Source organism: Schistocerca cancellata, chromosome 12 (assembly GCF_023864275.1).
Source record: "Schistocerca cancellata isolate TAMUIC-IGC-003103 chromosome 12, iqSchCanc2.1, whole genome shotgun sequence".
NCBI classification, from domain to species: domain Eukaryota; kingdom Metazoa; phylum Arthropoda; class Insecta; order Orthoptera; family Acrididae; genus Schistocerca; species Schistocerca cancellata.
In genome coordinates, this window is record NC_064637.1 from 50,433,502 (window position 1) to 50,449,725 (window position 16,224).

Here is a 16,224-nt window from a genome sequence, read left to right on the forward strand (position 1 = left end):
GGTGATCATGTCTTAGCAGGTGGATGTAGAAACTTCTTCAGCTGTGGTGCCAGAATATAGCAGCTTGAGATGCCAGGCAGCCAGAAGAGAGTTCAGCTGTTGAACAGTGGATTTACTGGTGACTGCTTAGGTGGTACTTGTCAAAACACTGGGATTGATTGATGTTGGCCGAGGTGATGGGTACAGTAATGTCTTCAGTCCCACTGCCAGAAGGACATTGTAGCTGGCTGGGACGTCTGGCAACCAGAGGGGGTGCCTGGTGTTGACCATAGCAGTTATTGGATGATTGCACATCCAAAGATTGAGAGATTCGTTGGCTGATGGTGACTGAGGCAATGGATCTAGAAATGTCTTGAGGGTTGGTGTCAAGAAAGCGTAGCTGTTTGTGACTCCAGGTTGTGGGTACACTCTACTGCTGGTCCTTCTTGTAGAAGCGGTGTGGCACGAATGGCAGCCGGCACACCTCTACGGGCACGTCGCGGCCGCGCACCTGGACAGCCAGTGAGGTGCCGGGCCTCGAGTACTGCGAGTCCACATAGGCGAGGGCGACGCTGCCGCCCAGCGAGGGCGACGGGCAGCCGCTGGTGACGCGGCCCACCTGCGCCGGGGCGGCGTCGCTGAGGGCGGCCACCACCGCCGCCCCCGCGCGCGCTGGCGGTCCAGCCTCCCAACGCAGCCCCACACGCCTCCTCGGGGGCCCAGAGCGCAGCTGCTCCAGGATCACGCCGGCGCCGGGGAAGTCCGCCGAAGCTCGCCGTCTCTTAGCTGTAAGGACAAAACGCACTCTCCCAGCTGCTGCACACATCTACAGAAAACTAGACGTTTCCATATATATATATCCTTGAAAAATCACAGTGTGCCCTATATGGGGCACAAACATGGATGCAGAGACGAGAGTATGAAAAAAGGTTAGAAGCATTTGAGATGTGGATGTGGAGGAGAATGGAGAGAATGAGCTGGATGGAAAGAGTGACTGATGAAAGAGTATTGGAAAGGGTTGGTGAGAGAAGATGTCTGCTGAAGTTTGTAAGACAAAGGCAAAAGAACTGGTTGAGACATTCATTGAGAAGGGAATGCTTGCTAGCAGATGCTTTGGAAGGATTGGTTTGTGGGAGAAGACTGGGAGGAAGAAGGAGATACAAGATGATAGACGACATAAAGGGAAGAGGAAATATGCAGACCTGAAGAGGATGGCCGAAGACCAGACAGCCTGGAGAACTACCATGTGAAAACCTGCCTTTTGGCAGAACACTGATGATGATGATAATGAACAAATCTCAGTCTGGGTTTCAGAAGGGTTGCTCTACTGAGAATGACATTTACATACTCACACACCAGCTATTACATGCATTACAAAACAAAATAGCACTGACAGGTATTTTCTGTGACCTACGCAAGGCATTTGATTGTGTTAATCATAGTATACTCCTAGATAAATTGCAGGTTTACAGGACTGGTAGTATAGCCAACCAATGGATGATGTGATACCTAACGAAAAGAATGCAGAAAGTTGTAGTTAGCAGTAATTCAACCAACAAAATCCAGGGACATATTTCTGACTGGGGAGAAATCACGTATGGGGTTCCCCAAGGCTCAATCTAAGGTCCACTACTGTTTCTCATATACGTAAATGATCTACCATGTAATGTACAACAAGAAGAATTATTTCTTTTTGGAGATGACACCAGTATTGCAATCACTCCCAGTATACACTCAGAAATGGAAGAAATGGTAAACAAAGTTCTCAAAAGTATCATTGATTGGTTTTCTGTGAATGGTCTCACCCTGAATTTCACAAAGACACATCATATTCAGCTCTGCACCTGTGGTGGTACTGCCCCAGTGATAAGTGTAACACATGGTGATGAAGTAATACATAGGGCGGAAGCTTCAAAATTGTTAGGTGTCCATATTGATGAGAATTTAAACTGGAAAAACACGTTTTGGAACTCCTAAAACAACTTAGTTCAGCCATATTACTAGATGTTCTGGAAAACAACTGCAGATACACAAAATAAATGGAAATCGTGCTTTACTTGTACCTCATGTAGTTTTGCGATGGGTTCATATAAGCGATAAGCGAAATTGCTAAATTTCAAGTAAAATCTTTTGTTAGCCGTATCTCCATAACTAAATATTTGTGGACCTATGTTTACATGAACTTTTTTTTTTAGTTTTACTTGTAGAGTGGCATATTAAAATATTTGCATATCCTCGTGAATCACCCTGTATATACATACGTTTACAGACGGTGGTGCCTGTAACTTCGACGCTCTGTAGCATCGTCAGATGACGTCTCTGGTCATGGGTTCCTATGTACAACTTGATCTGCTAAATCCCAACCACACCTCTAGAAGCGTGAAACATGAACTGTGAAACAGGCTGTGTAAGGAGATGTTAGTCAGAGTGGTTATTAATCAGAAATTGCATTCGAACGTAGTTGGCCAAAAGAAGCTCATGTGATGCATATAAGACATATAAACATATAGGGGACACCTGCCTTAAGTGTGCCAACTATTAAGTTTTTTATTGATTATAGTACAAGCAGTAAGTTAAACAACTATTTGAATGACTTCATCCTCAACAGCCGACTACTGCTCATGGTTTCTGATTTAAAGAATGGAAAGTCAGAGAAGAATAAGCTGACTACACTTAAATTTCTAAACATCTGCAAGTGGTACAAAGTCGGAATCTGGTTTCCTAATTTGTACCAGGGGCTTCATAAGTTGTACCACGCTTATACATTATGCCCCTGAGCTCGAAGATATATATTAGTCAAAGTTTAAGAAAATGTTCCATATTTTAGTTATTACGTAACGTTTTGACTTCTTCTATCCATCCCATACTTTGCTGGATCCACGTTTTGCACGTCATACAGCTGGTACTTTTTTGCATCCAGTCTTCCTCCTGCAACTCGCAATACCATTCCCCTGTTTTAGAAATGAGTACCTGGGGTTACTTCCTTGTAGAGTGTCTTAAACACCTCCTTTTGCCAAGTTTAGCTGTAGTTTTAGATCTCGCGTTCTTTAATTCGGTTAACTTATTTTTTATTTTAGCAGTTCGTCAGCTCAGAGTCCCCCTGGCCATACCTTGATGCCTTCCTTTAAGCTTTCATAATTTCCCTCGGATTCGGCGCTTTTTCTCGGACAGACACCTTCGGCCTTTTGCTCACCATGGCTTTCTCTGCTCTGAAATTATGGGGCAATCCGTTGGTTCTGAACTCTCAAAGCAACTTTTCTTACACCCGATATGCTTGAATCGAAAATCACCTCTCCAAATGTCAGAATGTGACGTTCCAATTAATTTTCACCTTCGCTGGAAAACACTTTAAAGCGGTCATAAAATATTATATCTGAATCTGAATTTTCCTTTTTATTTTCATCATGCCTGTTAATTGTTGGTTAAGGGATATTTTGTAGACATGCAGATTCATTCAATCCATGACAGCAAATTTCGGTATAGTGTTGGACCTAAATGCAATTCATTTCTGCTTCGCTTCCAATAATGCCTTTCTGTGCTATACGTGATACTGCAATGCAAAATAATTATTTAATAAATAATTTAGGGTAAACAATGTGTTAGAAACTTCACCATTCTGTTTGTAAACGTAACAGTGCACAAATAATGGCAAACGAATTTCTTATAGCTCAGTTTACAAGCAATTTCGGAAACTTATAGTGGTTTAAATGAATTTTATCCATAGTGGATGCTGTCGAACTCCGTGACTGTTCCTTTATTAGGTGTAGAAAAATATCTAATACCAGTCACAATAAAAGGTTATTTATTTGTCACACGACCCGTTCGGGCTTGCGCCCATCCTCAGGTGTTTATATATATATGTACATGTTTATACTGCTGGAGATCAATCGAGATGAAGCATCATTATTATAGTTACCCTGTGGTGACAGTTTTGCCACTTAGTTACACACTTATTATCATTTGCACTGAAAATTATCCTACAATGGTATTACAACCAATAAATATTCATGACTGTCTTAGATCTAGGTTTATCGTACGTACGGGTTACCAATTATTGAACTAAATGCAAAATAAACATAAATTAGTTACAAACTATTGCGTGCACACCGTTTATTCAACAGGTAAACAACACTACAGATATTCGGATTTAGGTCATGACATGTTCGATATGCCTGCCATCATTGGCGATGATGTGGCGCAGACGAATAGCGAAATTCTGCATGACCCGCTGATGACCTCCCGAATGGCTGTTTTCAGCTCAGCGTGGTTTTGGAGTTACTGCTGTACACCTTGTCTGTAATATAGACCCACAAAAAGGAGTCGCATGTGTTCAAATCCGCCGGCCGGGGGGCCGAGCGGTTCTAGGCGCTACAGTCTGGAACCGCGTGACCGCTACGGTCGCAGGTTCGAATCCTGCTTCGGGCATGGCTGTGTGTGATGTCCTTAGGTTAGATAGGTTTAAGTAGTTCTGAGTGCTAGGGGGCTGATGACCTCAGAAGTTGAGTCCCATAGTGCTCAGAGCCATTTGAACCATTTGTGTTCAAATCCGGAGGATGTGGCAGCAGTCGAGGCCCAGGCCAGTAGCCTCTGGGTACCCTATCGCCAGAATGCGGTCCCCAGTGCTGCTCCAGGACATCAAACACTCTCCTGCTTCGATAGGGTCGAGCTCCATATTGCATGAACCACATATTGTCAAAAATGGGGTCACTTTGGATAATGGGGATTAAATCATCACCCAAAACCTTCACATACCGTTCGCCAATCACCGTACCATCGAGGAATATCGCCCCGATTATTCCGTGCCTGGGCACTGCACACCACACAGTCACCCATTGAGCATCAAGGAGACATCTCGATCGCCAAATGCGGATTCTCAGTCCCCTAAACGCGTCAGTTTTGCTTTTGACGAACCCACTCAAATGAAATAGGCTTCGTCGCTAAACCGAACCGTACAGCGTGTCCAGAATGAGATTTTCACTCTGCAGCGGAGTGTGCGTTGATATGAAACTTGGGCAGATTAAAATTGTGTGCCGGATGTAGTGGGACGCGAAATTGAAGCGTCACCCATCCACCAGTGTCAGCCCAGTTTGCAGGTGAATATAAATTTAATTTAGTGGTTTGTTTATGTATTTTTGTAATCTTTGTAATTGTTGTGTATTATCTAAAGTTTTGTATTTATTTTTTATGTTTCATGTACGGAGAGGGCGGCGCAACGAACGGAGACAGCATCTTCACTGCCTGGACCAGAGAGAAAATTGCTGGCCACTATACGTCGCGGGTCGACAGCCAAGGGATCCTGAAATCGAGTTGTTGCGTCGTGCTTCTAAAAACTGGAAAAATAAGAATTTGTAATGTTTCTACAACAATGATGTCATAGAAAGTTTAATCATGTTGTAAATACTCAGTCCTATCTTGTCAAGGCTCAGGTTCACGTCTATATGTAGGATGATAATAAACTAGTGGATGCTACCAAAGTTTAAACACGTGTTCCGAGAATTTATTTATGAAGAATTATGTTAATGAATTACTAATTTATTTGACAAGATTATTAATTGTGCCAACGTTCATCGCGAGTTTGAATCTGGAAAGTTTATTCAATGTGGTTCTAATATTTATTAAAGCAGATAACTTGCTTTAATATAATTTCTGAGAAGAAACAAACGACAACCAAATTGAAAAAAGTTTGAGAAAACCAATTGGACTGAGTGACGTAATTCTGCGCATACGACTCAAATGATGATGTTTTAATTACAGTTTCGTTCAAGAACCATTCAGAGACAATTTAAAAAGAATTTAAATAATTTTGAAGTGTGTTGTAACTGATGTAGGTGACGAAGTCTGCACATGGTCATACGTCAAAAGAAACTCATTTATACAAAGCGTACGTCGTTACACTACACGGACCGAGACTCGAACTCGGGACCTTTGCATTTCGCGGGCAAGTGCTCTACCAACTGTGCTACCCAAGCACGACTCACGCCCTTCCCCACAGCTTTACTTCTGCCAGTATCACGTCTCCTACCTTCCAAACTTTACAGAAGCTCTCCTGCGAACCTCGCAGAACTAGCACTCCTGAAAGAAAGGCGGAACATGGCTTAGCCACAGCCCAGGGGATGTTTCCAGAATGAGATTTCCACTCTTCAGCGGAGCGTGCGCTGTATGAAACTTCCTGGCAGATCAAAACTGTGTGCCGGACCGAGACTCGGTCTGGCACACAGTTTTAATCTGCCAGGAAGTTTCATACAGCGCATACTAATTCCCATAATGCCCCGCGGCCCACCGTGCAGTTTGAAAGTCCTAACGCAAACCGTCCAGAAGGTATGGTGATTTTATTTCATATTGGTCAATAATTGTCACCCTGTACATACACTGTAACAGAAAAAAGAGCCGACGAATCTCGAAGCAACCACCTGAATGGGGCGGAAACAGGCAGATGTGATGTACATGAGCAGAAAACCAAATTGTTATAATTTCAGAGAAAAAGGATTATTTGTTCAAGAGGAAGAGCTTCACAGACTGAGGACGTAAATAACCCGTTGGTGCACCTCCTGGCACTTATAGAACCAGTTATTCGGCTTGGCATTGATTGATAAGAGTTGCTGGACGTCTTTCTGAGAGATATCGTGCTCGATTCTGTCCAACTGGCGCGATAGATCATGGAAGTCTGTAGCTCGTTGGAGGGCCTTGCCCATAAAGCTCGAAAAATTCTGAATTGGAGACAGATTTGGTGGCCTCGGTGGTCAAGGTAGAATTTGGCGAACACAAAGAAAAGCAGTAGACACTCTAGTAGAATTTGTGCATTACATCGTCGTCTATATGTCCGTGGCATTTCGAAATTTTCCGCTCCTGATACCAAAGTTTTATTTTACACGTTTTTTCCACAACTATAACGAGAACGTGAAGAGAATTTTCTCATTTGAACCGGCTGCAGCGGTTCCATTGGGTAATCCCATTCCCAGAATTCACTCACCAATCAGCCATGAGAGTCCAGCTTCCACAGGCGTAGTCGTCTCATCCAGGTCGGACCCGTACAGGCAGAGTCCAGCTTCCAGTCTGGAACACACAGTAAGCAGGCGTTAGCCCATTACATGACAGCAGTTACGTAGCAGATGTATACCCTACGTCCTTAGGTCATTCATCTAGCTGCAAGTACGTTTTTTTCTCAGGAATTTTCAGCACGCTGTCGACGTGTAGTGAGTACCTCCCCTTATGAACTACGAGGTGCATTCAAGTTCTAAGGCCTCCGATTTCTTTTCTCCGGACTGGAAAGAGATAGAAACATGCGCATTGTTTTAAAATGAGGCCGCGTTCATTGTCAATACGTCCCAGAGATGGCAGCACCGTATGGCAGATGGAATTTTACCGCCAGCGGCAAGAATGAGAACTGGTTTAAATACTTAAAATGGCGACGTGCAATCTTTCGTTTTCGGAATTTGCGTGGTGTGAAACCAAATGAAATTCATCGACAGTTGAAGGAGACATGTGGTGATGGAGTTATGGATGTGTCGAAAGTGCGTTCGTGGGTGCGACAGTTTAATGAAGGCAGAACATCATGTGACAACAAACCGAAACAACCTCGCGCTCGCACAAGCCGGTCTGACGGCATGATCGAGAAAGTGGAGAGAATTGTTTTGGGGGATCGCCGAATGACTGTTGAACAGATCGCCTCCAGAGTTGGCATTTCTATGGGTTCTATGCACACAATCCTACATGACGACCTGAAAATGCGAAAAGTGTCATCCAGGTGGGTGCCACGAATGCTGACGGACGACCACACGGCTGACCGTGTGGCATGTTGCCCAGCAATGTTGACGCGCAACGACAGCACGAATGGGACTTTCTTTTCGTCGGTTGTGACAATGGATGAGATGTGGATGCCATTTTTCAATCCAGAAACAAAGCGCCAGTCAGCTCAATGGAAGCACACAGATTCACCGCCACCAAAAAAATTTCGGGTAACTGCCAGTGCTGAAAAAATGATGGTGTCCATGTTCTGGGACAGCGAGGGCGTAATCCTTACCCATTGCGTTCCAAAGGGCACTACGGTAACAGGTGCATCCTACGAAAATGTTTTGAAGAACAAATTCCTTCCTGCACTGCAACAAAAACGTCCGGGAAGGGCTGCATGTGTGCTGTTTCACCAAGACAACGCACCCGCACATCGAGCTAACGTTACGCAACAGTTTCTTCGTGACAACAGCTTTGAAGTGATTCCTCATGCTCCCTACTCACCTGACCTGGCTCCTAGTGACTTTTGGCTTTTTCCAACAATGACAGACACTCTCCGTGGCCGCACATTCACCAGCCGTGCTGCTATTGCCTCAGCGATTTTCCAGTGGTCAAAACAGACTCCTAAAGAACCCTTCGCGGCTGCCATGGAATCATGGCGTCAGCGTTGTGAAAAATATGTACGTCTGCAGGGCGATTATGTCGAGAAGTAACGCCAGTTTCATCGATTTCGGGTGAGTAGGTAATTAGAAAAAAAAAATCGGAGGCCTTAGAACTTGAATGCACCTCGTATTGTCGACAACTCATGTGATACCAGGACATCGCAGAAAAGAGCTTACTCGTAACGTGTTTACTAATTACCAAAGAGCATTACTGTGGCAAGTGTTTCATTGTAAAGTTATCCAGTACTAAGGGATATAAATCAAGCATCTTTCTCTGTTTGTCGCATATTTCGGACATCACTAAGCGATTCGGTTGATAATCTTCAGGAGCAGGATTACATACTTGCATTTTTCATTCGTGCAACGCACAGACGTGTTTTGACAGCAGCAAAGCATGTGAGACAGTAGTTATCTTCCATCTTATTCTGGGTATGGTAATCTGTGTCTGTTTTCTTATTTTTTTCAGGAACGGCTGTATTATAATTAAAAACGAAAAATACTCAAGATTAGTGTGTAGTCTCAGTAAAGTTGAATCTAGTACACGCCACACACTGCTAGTTGTTGCATGTGCTCCCCACTGGGCATGAAATGATATACTGCATATTTTTCTATTTTATACACAGGCCGAAGTATCAGTTTAATAAGTCACAGCAAAATACTAACGCGAATTCTTTACAGACGAATGGAAAAACTGATAGAAGCCGACCTCGGGGAATATCACTTTGCATTCCGTAGAAATGTTGGAACACGTGAGGCAATACTGACCCTACGACTTATCTTAGAAGAAAAATTAAGGACAGGCAAATCTACGTTTCTAGCATTTGTAGACTTAGAGAAAGCTTTTGACAGTGTTGATTGGATTACTCTCTTTCAAATTCTGAAGGTGGCAGGGGTAAAATGCAGGGAGCGAAAGGCTATTTACAATTTGTACAGAAACCGGATGGTAGTTATAAGAGTCGAGGGGTATGAAAGGGAAGCAGTGGTTGGGAATGGAGTGAGACAGGGTTGTAGCCTCTCCCCGATGTTATTCAATCTGTATATTGAGCAAGCAATAAAGGAAACAAAAGAAAAGTTCGGATTATGTATTAAAATCCATGGAGAAGAAATAAAGACTTTGAGGTTCGCCGATGACATTGTAATACTGTCAGACACAGCAAAGGACTTGGAAGAGCAGCTGAACGGAATGGACAGTGTCTCGAATGGAGGGTATAAGATGAACATCAACAAAAGGAAAACGAGGATAATGGAATGTAGTCGAATTAAGTCGAGTGATGCTGAGGGAATTAGATTAGGAAATGAGACACTTAAAAAGTAGTAAAGGAGTTTGGCTATTTGGGGTTCAAATTAACTGATGGTCGAAGTAGAGAGGATATAAAATGTATAATGGCAATGTCAAGGAAAGCGTTTCTAAACAAGAAAAATTTGTTAACATCGAGTATAGATTTAAGTGTCAGGAAGTCGTTTCTGAAAGTATTTGTATGGAGTGTAGCCATGTATGGAAGTGAAACGTGGACGATAAATAGTTTAGACAAGAAGAGAATAGAAACTTTCGAAATGTGGTGCTACAGAAGAATGCTGAAGTTTAGATGGGTAGATCACATAACTGATGAGGAGGTATTGAATAGAATTGGGGAGAAGAGGAGCTTGTGGCACAACTTGACTAGAAGAAGGGATCGGTTGGTAGGACATGTTCTGAGACATCGAAGGATCACCAATTTATTATTGGAGGCAACGTGGAAGGTAAAAATCGTAGAGGGAGGCCAAGAGATGAATACACTACGCAGATTCAGAAGGATATGAGTTGCAGTAGGTACTGAGAGATGAAGAAGTTTGCACAGGATAGAGTAGCATGGAGAGCTGCATCAAACCAGTCTCAGGACTGAAGACCACAACGACAACAACAACAACAACACAGGCGGATAAACTACAGCACCCCAAGGACAAGGTCATTATACTGACAAGTGATGCAGGTCGTCAATGTAAGAGTATATGATAATGAATCGGACCAAACGAAACACACGTCACACTAAAGGGTGCCCGAACGGTCGCATCATTACACATTCGTACCCATATATGGCGGAAACGCAGGCGTGTTTTCTCGCACGGAATCGATCATAAAGGTGCTGAATGGCCTTCTGCGATTCGTTGTGCCGCGAATCTTGCGCCATTTGTTGCCATTCAGCAATGGTTCTTTCTGGCTCTACACAACCAGCCATTTCACGCTTCATCACGTTCCGCTCATGTTTAGTTGGCGAGAGATGCGGTTTTCCTACTGGCCGGGGCAGTTGTGGTAGACCATGAAGAGCACGTTGCTTTGCAGCCGTACGTGAACGTGCATTGTCGTGCTGGAAAAAGTACATTACCGTACTGTCAAAGTAATGGCAGTCGCACAGGGATAACATTGTGTGAAATGTAGTGGGCACTTTACCCTGCAGAGGCACAAGATGTGAGCGCCAGTAGAAACCGAGCGAGGTGGCGACGTGGATAGCACACTGGACTCACATTCGGGAGGACGGCAGTCCAAGTCCAAGTCCGGCCACCCTGAATTAGGTTTTCCGTGATTTCCCAAAAAATCGCTTCAGTCAGATGCCAGGATGGTTCCTTCGATAGGGCATGGCCAATTTCCTTCCCCATTCTTCCCTAATCCAATGGGTCCCCTCCCCCAACCAACCAACCAGTAGCTTATACCCTCTTTCCTCCCCAACCGTGAAGCCTAGGATGGGAACTGTGTGCATTGGGCGAATACAGCCTGGAATAGGCACCTCACCTAGTCCACGCCATATGAGTACACGTGCACGTCCATCACTTGCATATAGTCCGGTCCTGCTCTCACCACTGAAGACACCAGATGGCATTCTATCATGAATACCACATCAGTTATGATTGGTGGTACTGTGGTTTCACTGTTAGCCTGGCCAGATTCGGATGGGTTCTTAGTCCTGGACCAAGCAGACCTTCCCCAATGGTCCCAACTGACACAGCAGGGGCAACGTGAGCCTGGATTTCGTCTCTGGGTGATGCCTGGCCAGGAACCGCCGTTCACACAATGCGTCCATCTTGACCTGCGAACGTATTACGCAGGTACATGGAAACCCACAGACAACTGCAGATAGCAGACATACGACATCGATGTAGCGTGTCAAACACGTGTAGAAGTCCATTGATACGTACATCCAGTTTCCCCGCTGGCCTACAGTGCGGCCGGGTTCAGATGACTGAAACAGTTCAGTGGGAGTATCTACTCGTCGGTTCGGCATAGTTGTACTTTGCAAACACTGTTCAGCTCTAAACTCAGCACAGTTGCTGCCTGAGCGCCATCTGATCGTCGATGGTTCCATAAATGAATCATGAACACTACAACCAGTCAGTGTGCACACATACTCTGGTGCCATTCAACACAGTCCTTGAAGGTTTTGTTCCTGGCAGTGGTGGTATAGATATTACAAATGTGTGCATATTTACTTAGTTTAGAAGGTTAATGGATAGGTGAAACTGCTACAAATGGGCTGTTTTATGTACTTCACAACAGAATATCCATATTCTAAGCCCGTATACACATGGCCTGACAGAAACAGAAAAGTAAAGTGCCCAGAAGGAGAGGAGGAAACGAAATGAAACTTCATATCTTGAGATGGTATGTGATGCTATTGCTGTGAAATGAAACTTCACATCTTGAGATGGTATGTGATGTTATTGCTGTGATAACAAACTAGAACCACATTTACAAAGAACTTGGCAGTATGAGCCCAATTATCAGTTGCACACCCCCTCTGTCTTGGATGCAAGCAGTGGTTCAGTTGGGAAGGGAGTGATAAAGTTGTCATATCCTCTCTTGAGATAAGCTGGCCCAAAGGTATTGCAACTGGTCATCGATACCGTGGGTACGGCGAATGACACAGAGTCGACGTCTGAGCCAATCCTACCTGCGTTCCATTGGGAACAGATCTGGCAATCTTTCTGGCCACAGGAATACCTCAACATCACACCGATGGTTCATGGATCCACATGCCATGTATGGATGTATGGATGAGCATTGTCCTGTTGAAAAATGGAACAACGATACACATGACAATGCAGGATGTCCTGAGGCACTGTTGTGTCTTCACAGTTCCCTCAGTCCTGCTAACTCTGGACCCTAACCATAAACCATGGCTCTGCATAGCATGACATCAGGAGCAACATCGCTTGGCCGCTCCAAACCACTGGATGGACGGGACATCTTTCCTCGTACCAGATTTTATGTTTCCACGCAGGTAACGCGTATTTTCCGATATTAAGTTCAATTTATTTATGGTGGACTTATTTTAGTTTGTACTCTGTGTCGTGGTATGCACTAGAGCTATTTTCACGATACTCGATTCGGTTTCTACCTGACAAATGGTAAATGTGCTGCTTGTCAAACGCTTCTCAGCTTTCTAGTAGGAGCTAAATATTAAAGTTTTTAACATGGCTGTCAATCAGCGACTGTTGTATAATACAAAATTTTGAAAAACACAGCCCTCAGTCGCGAACACAATTAATTTGTTATATCTCGTCGAGCAGCGGCTTTATACCATTGAAATAACTTCTTCCGCGCAACTGCACCTGATCGTTGAGACAAAAGTCCGTCATTCGAAAGTAAGTGCTTGAAAATTTCCAGCTCCTCCAAAAAATGGCACTTGTGGGGTTCATTGGTAGAATTTTGGGAAGATGTGGTTCATCCGTGTAGAAGACCGCTTATAAAACACTAATACGACCTATTCTTGAGTACTGCTCGAGCGTTTGGGATCCCTATCAGGTCGGTTTGAGGGAGGACATAGAAGCAATTCAGATGTGGGCTGCTAGTATTGTTACTGGTAGGTTTGGTCATCACGCGAGTGTTACGGAAATGCTTCAGGAACTCGAGTGGGGGTCTGTAGAGGAAAGGAGGCGTTCTTTTCGTGAATCGCTACTGAGGAAATTTAGACAAGCAGCATTTGAGGCTGACTGCAGTACAATTTCACTGCTGCTAACTTATATTTCGCGGAAAGACCACAAAGATAAGGTAAGAGAGATTAGGGCTCGTACAGAGGCGTATAGGCAGTCATTTTTCCCTCGTTCTGTTTGGGGTGGAACAGGGAGAGAAGATGCTAGTTGTGGTACGAGGTACTCTCCGCCACGCACCGTATGGTGGATTGCGGAGTATATATGTAGATGTAGATGAATATCAAGTTTACGCCCTTTTTTTCCCACTAACACTTTGATGTACCAACTACTTCTTGTAGATTCTACTTTTTTACGGGTCATATACCTAAATAAAAAATTAAAAAATTAAAAAAACTTTTTGGTTTTTATAGCTATCTACTATATTAAGCAGTAATGTCATTTAGTGGATTAGTTCGTATATGTCTTCTTTATGCATTTATTCTGGAATTTTTGTACTACACCCAGTCATTCATTAGTTGTATTTTATATCATGCGGTATCCCGCTTTTGTAATTACTTCATGTACAACGTTCAGGTGTTTGATTATTTCCCTCTCTGCAGTTACGAGAGATGTTTACAAAATAGCTTGTTTTACCAATTAGCCACCTAGATGGCAGTATTGTCTTGAAGTTGCCGTGGCGCACAAGTCACATGGTGTTTCAGTTTTGTGTTGACTGTAGCAGAGGACACATGGCAGCCCCTTGTGGCTTGCACCTCTGTTGCATTTTATTTTAATTCTATCTGACGCTGTCAGGTACGACGGGAGCTTTCGTATTTTTTGGTACGTTAAGCTGTAACATTTAGTTTTAATTTTGTCCGAAGAAGGTATCCCTTGTGACACCGAAACATAGGTTACAAATTAGCTGTGTTTTTCAAAATTTTGGAGGCAAATATGTTGGTCACAGTGTCCTCTTAAGCCATATACTGGGTGACAATTATTGAATTATATGAAATAAAATCGTCATAACTTCTGAACTGTTTGCATTACGACGTTCAAACTCCACGGTTGACCAGGGGGCACGATCGGAATTAGCATGGTTTTATTTAGCGTTGAAGCCCGCTTTCATATGGATGGGCGCTTTGGGGGACAGAGAATCCGCCTTTCGCGAGCGATAAGTCTCTTCACCCTCAACAGGTGACTGTGTGGTCTGCCATGTCCAGTCACGGAATAATGGGTGCTACATTCCTTGACGGCACGATGACTACCGAATGGCACGTAAAGGTTTTGGAAGATGATTTCATCCCAATTATCAAAGTGACCTTGATTTCGACAAGATGTGGTTCATGCAAAATGGAACTCGACCCCATCTAAGTAGGAGAGGTTTAATGTCCTGGAGGAGCACTTTGGGACCACATCCTGGTTCTTGGGTAACCAGAGATGTTTACAAAATAGCTTGGCCTCGATTGGCCGCCATATTCTCCGGATCTGAAAATATGCGACTCCCTTTTGTGGGGCTATATTAAAGACAAGGTGTACAGCAATAATCCCAGCTGAACTGAAAACATCCTTTCAGGAGGTCGTCGACAGCATCTGTGTTCCAATATTTAAGCAGGTCATGCAGAATTTCGCTATTCGTCTGCGTCCAATGATGGCATGCATGTGGTGTCACCGCCAGACACGACACTTGCTAGGTGGTAGCCTTTAAATCGGCCGCGGTCCGTTAGTATACGTCGGACCCGCGTGTCGCCACTATCAGTGATTGCAGACCGAGCGCCGCCACACGGCAGGTCTAGTCTAGAGAGACTCCCTAGCACTCGCCCCATTCGTACAGCCGACTTTGCTAGCGATGGTTCACTGTCTACAGACGCTCTCACGTGCAGAGACGACAGTTTAGCACAGCCTTCAGCTACGTCATTTGCAACGACCTAGCAAGGCGCCATATTCAGTTACTATGCCTTCTGAACAGATAATATTGTGACTCACGTACCGTCAAGAGCGACGTTCATCATTAATGGATTAAAGTTATCAAACTAATTACGTCCGCTTTCTGAATTCTAATTCCTTGTCATGTTCCAGACCTCACGTCAGTATAGTTCTTCCCTCTTCACGCCAGCCTGCGTGAGCTAAAACGTGTGCATTTCGGCCTCCATTCATAACACGGTGTTGGCTCTTCTGCCAACACAACAATGCATATCGAACATGTCATAATCTAAATCCGAATATCTGTAAGATTTTTGAAGACATAGTCAGCGATCTTAAAAGTAAATAAATTAAAATTTAAAACAGTCTTGATCGCAATCTTGTTACAATATTTTTTTATTGGAGTGAGTGACCGGTTTCGACTCTATGAAAGAGTCATCTTCAGACTCCAGAGCGGTGGATGGACACTGCCAGATGAGTCTGAAGATGACACTTTCATAGAGTCGAAACCGGTCACTCACTCCAATAAACGAATATCTGTAGTGACGTTTACATGTTGAATAAAGTATGTGCACGCCGTTGTTTGCAACTAATTTACCTTTTTTTCGTGTAGTTCAATAACTGTCACCCTCTAGTGTAGTTCCCGACACTGCTACGATAATTTACAATAAATACCTTTTCATACTTCATACTGCACGTCGTGATCTCCATTACATTTGTAGCTATTTGTTTTTACTATAGTCGAATCATTTTATTTACAATAAATGTTTCCTAATTAATATGAGATTGATCATGATAGTTCTAATCGGAAGTACTTTTTACCATTGGGGTAAATTCTAGAAATCAAAAGATCACCACTGATGTGACGTTACAGTCGCCATGTTGTTTATGGGCCGCCCGGTGTGGCCGAGCGGTTCTAGGCGCTACAGTCTGGAACCGCGCTGCTGCTACGGTCGCAGGTTCGAATCCTGCCTCGGACATGGATGTGTGTGATGTTCTTAGGTTAGTTAGGTTTAAGTAGTTCTAAGTTCTAGGGGACTGATGACCTTAG

General features: G+C 43.8%; 1 protein-coding gene across 1 annotated transcript in view; it reads right to left on the reverse strand.

Moving 5' to 3' along the window:
* Window positions 1-409: 409 nt before the first annotated feature.
* The window catches only part of LOC126109628 (aminomethyltransferase, mitochondrial), a 164,168-nt gene continuing 148,353 nt past the window's right edge, over window positions 410-16,224 (reverse strand). The window contains exons 5-6 of the mRNA XM_049914672.1: window positions 6,950-7,032; window positions 410-765 (exon numbers count right to left, since the gene is read on the reverse strand). Of these exons, the coding sequence (XP_049770629.1) occupies window positions 410-765; window positions 6,950-7,032 (439 nt within the window). The remainder of the gene's footprint in view (window positions 766-6,949; window positions 7,033-16,224) is intronic.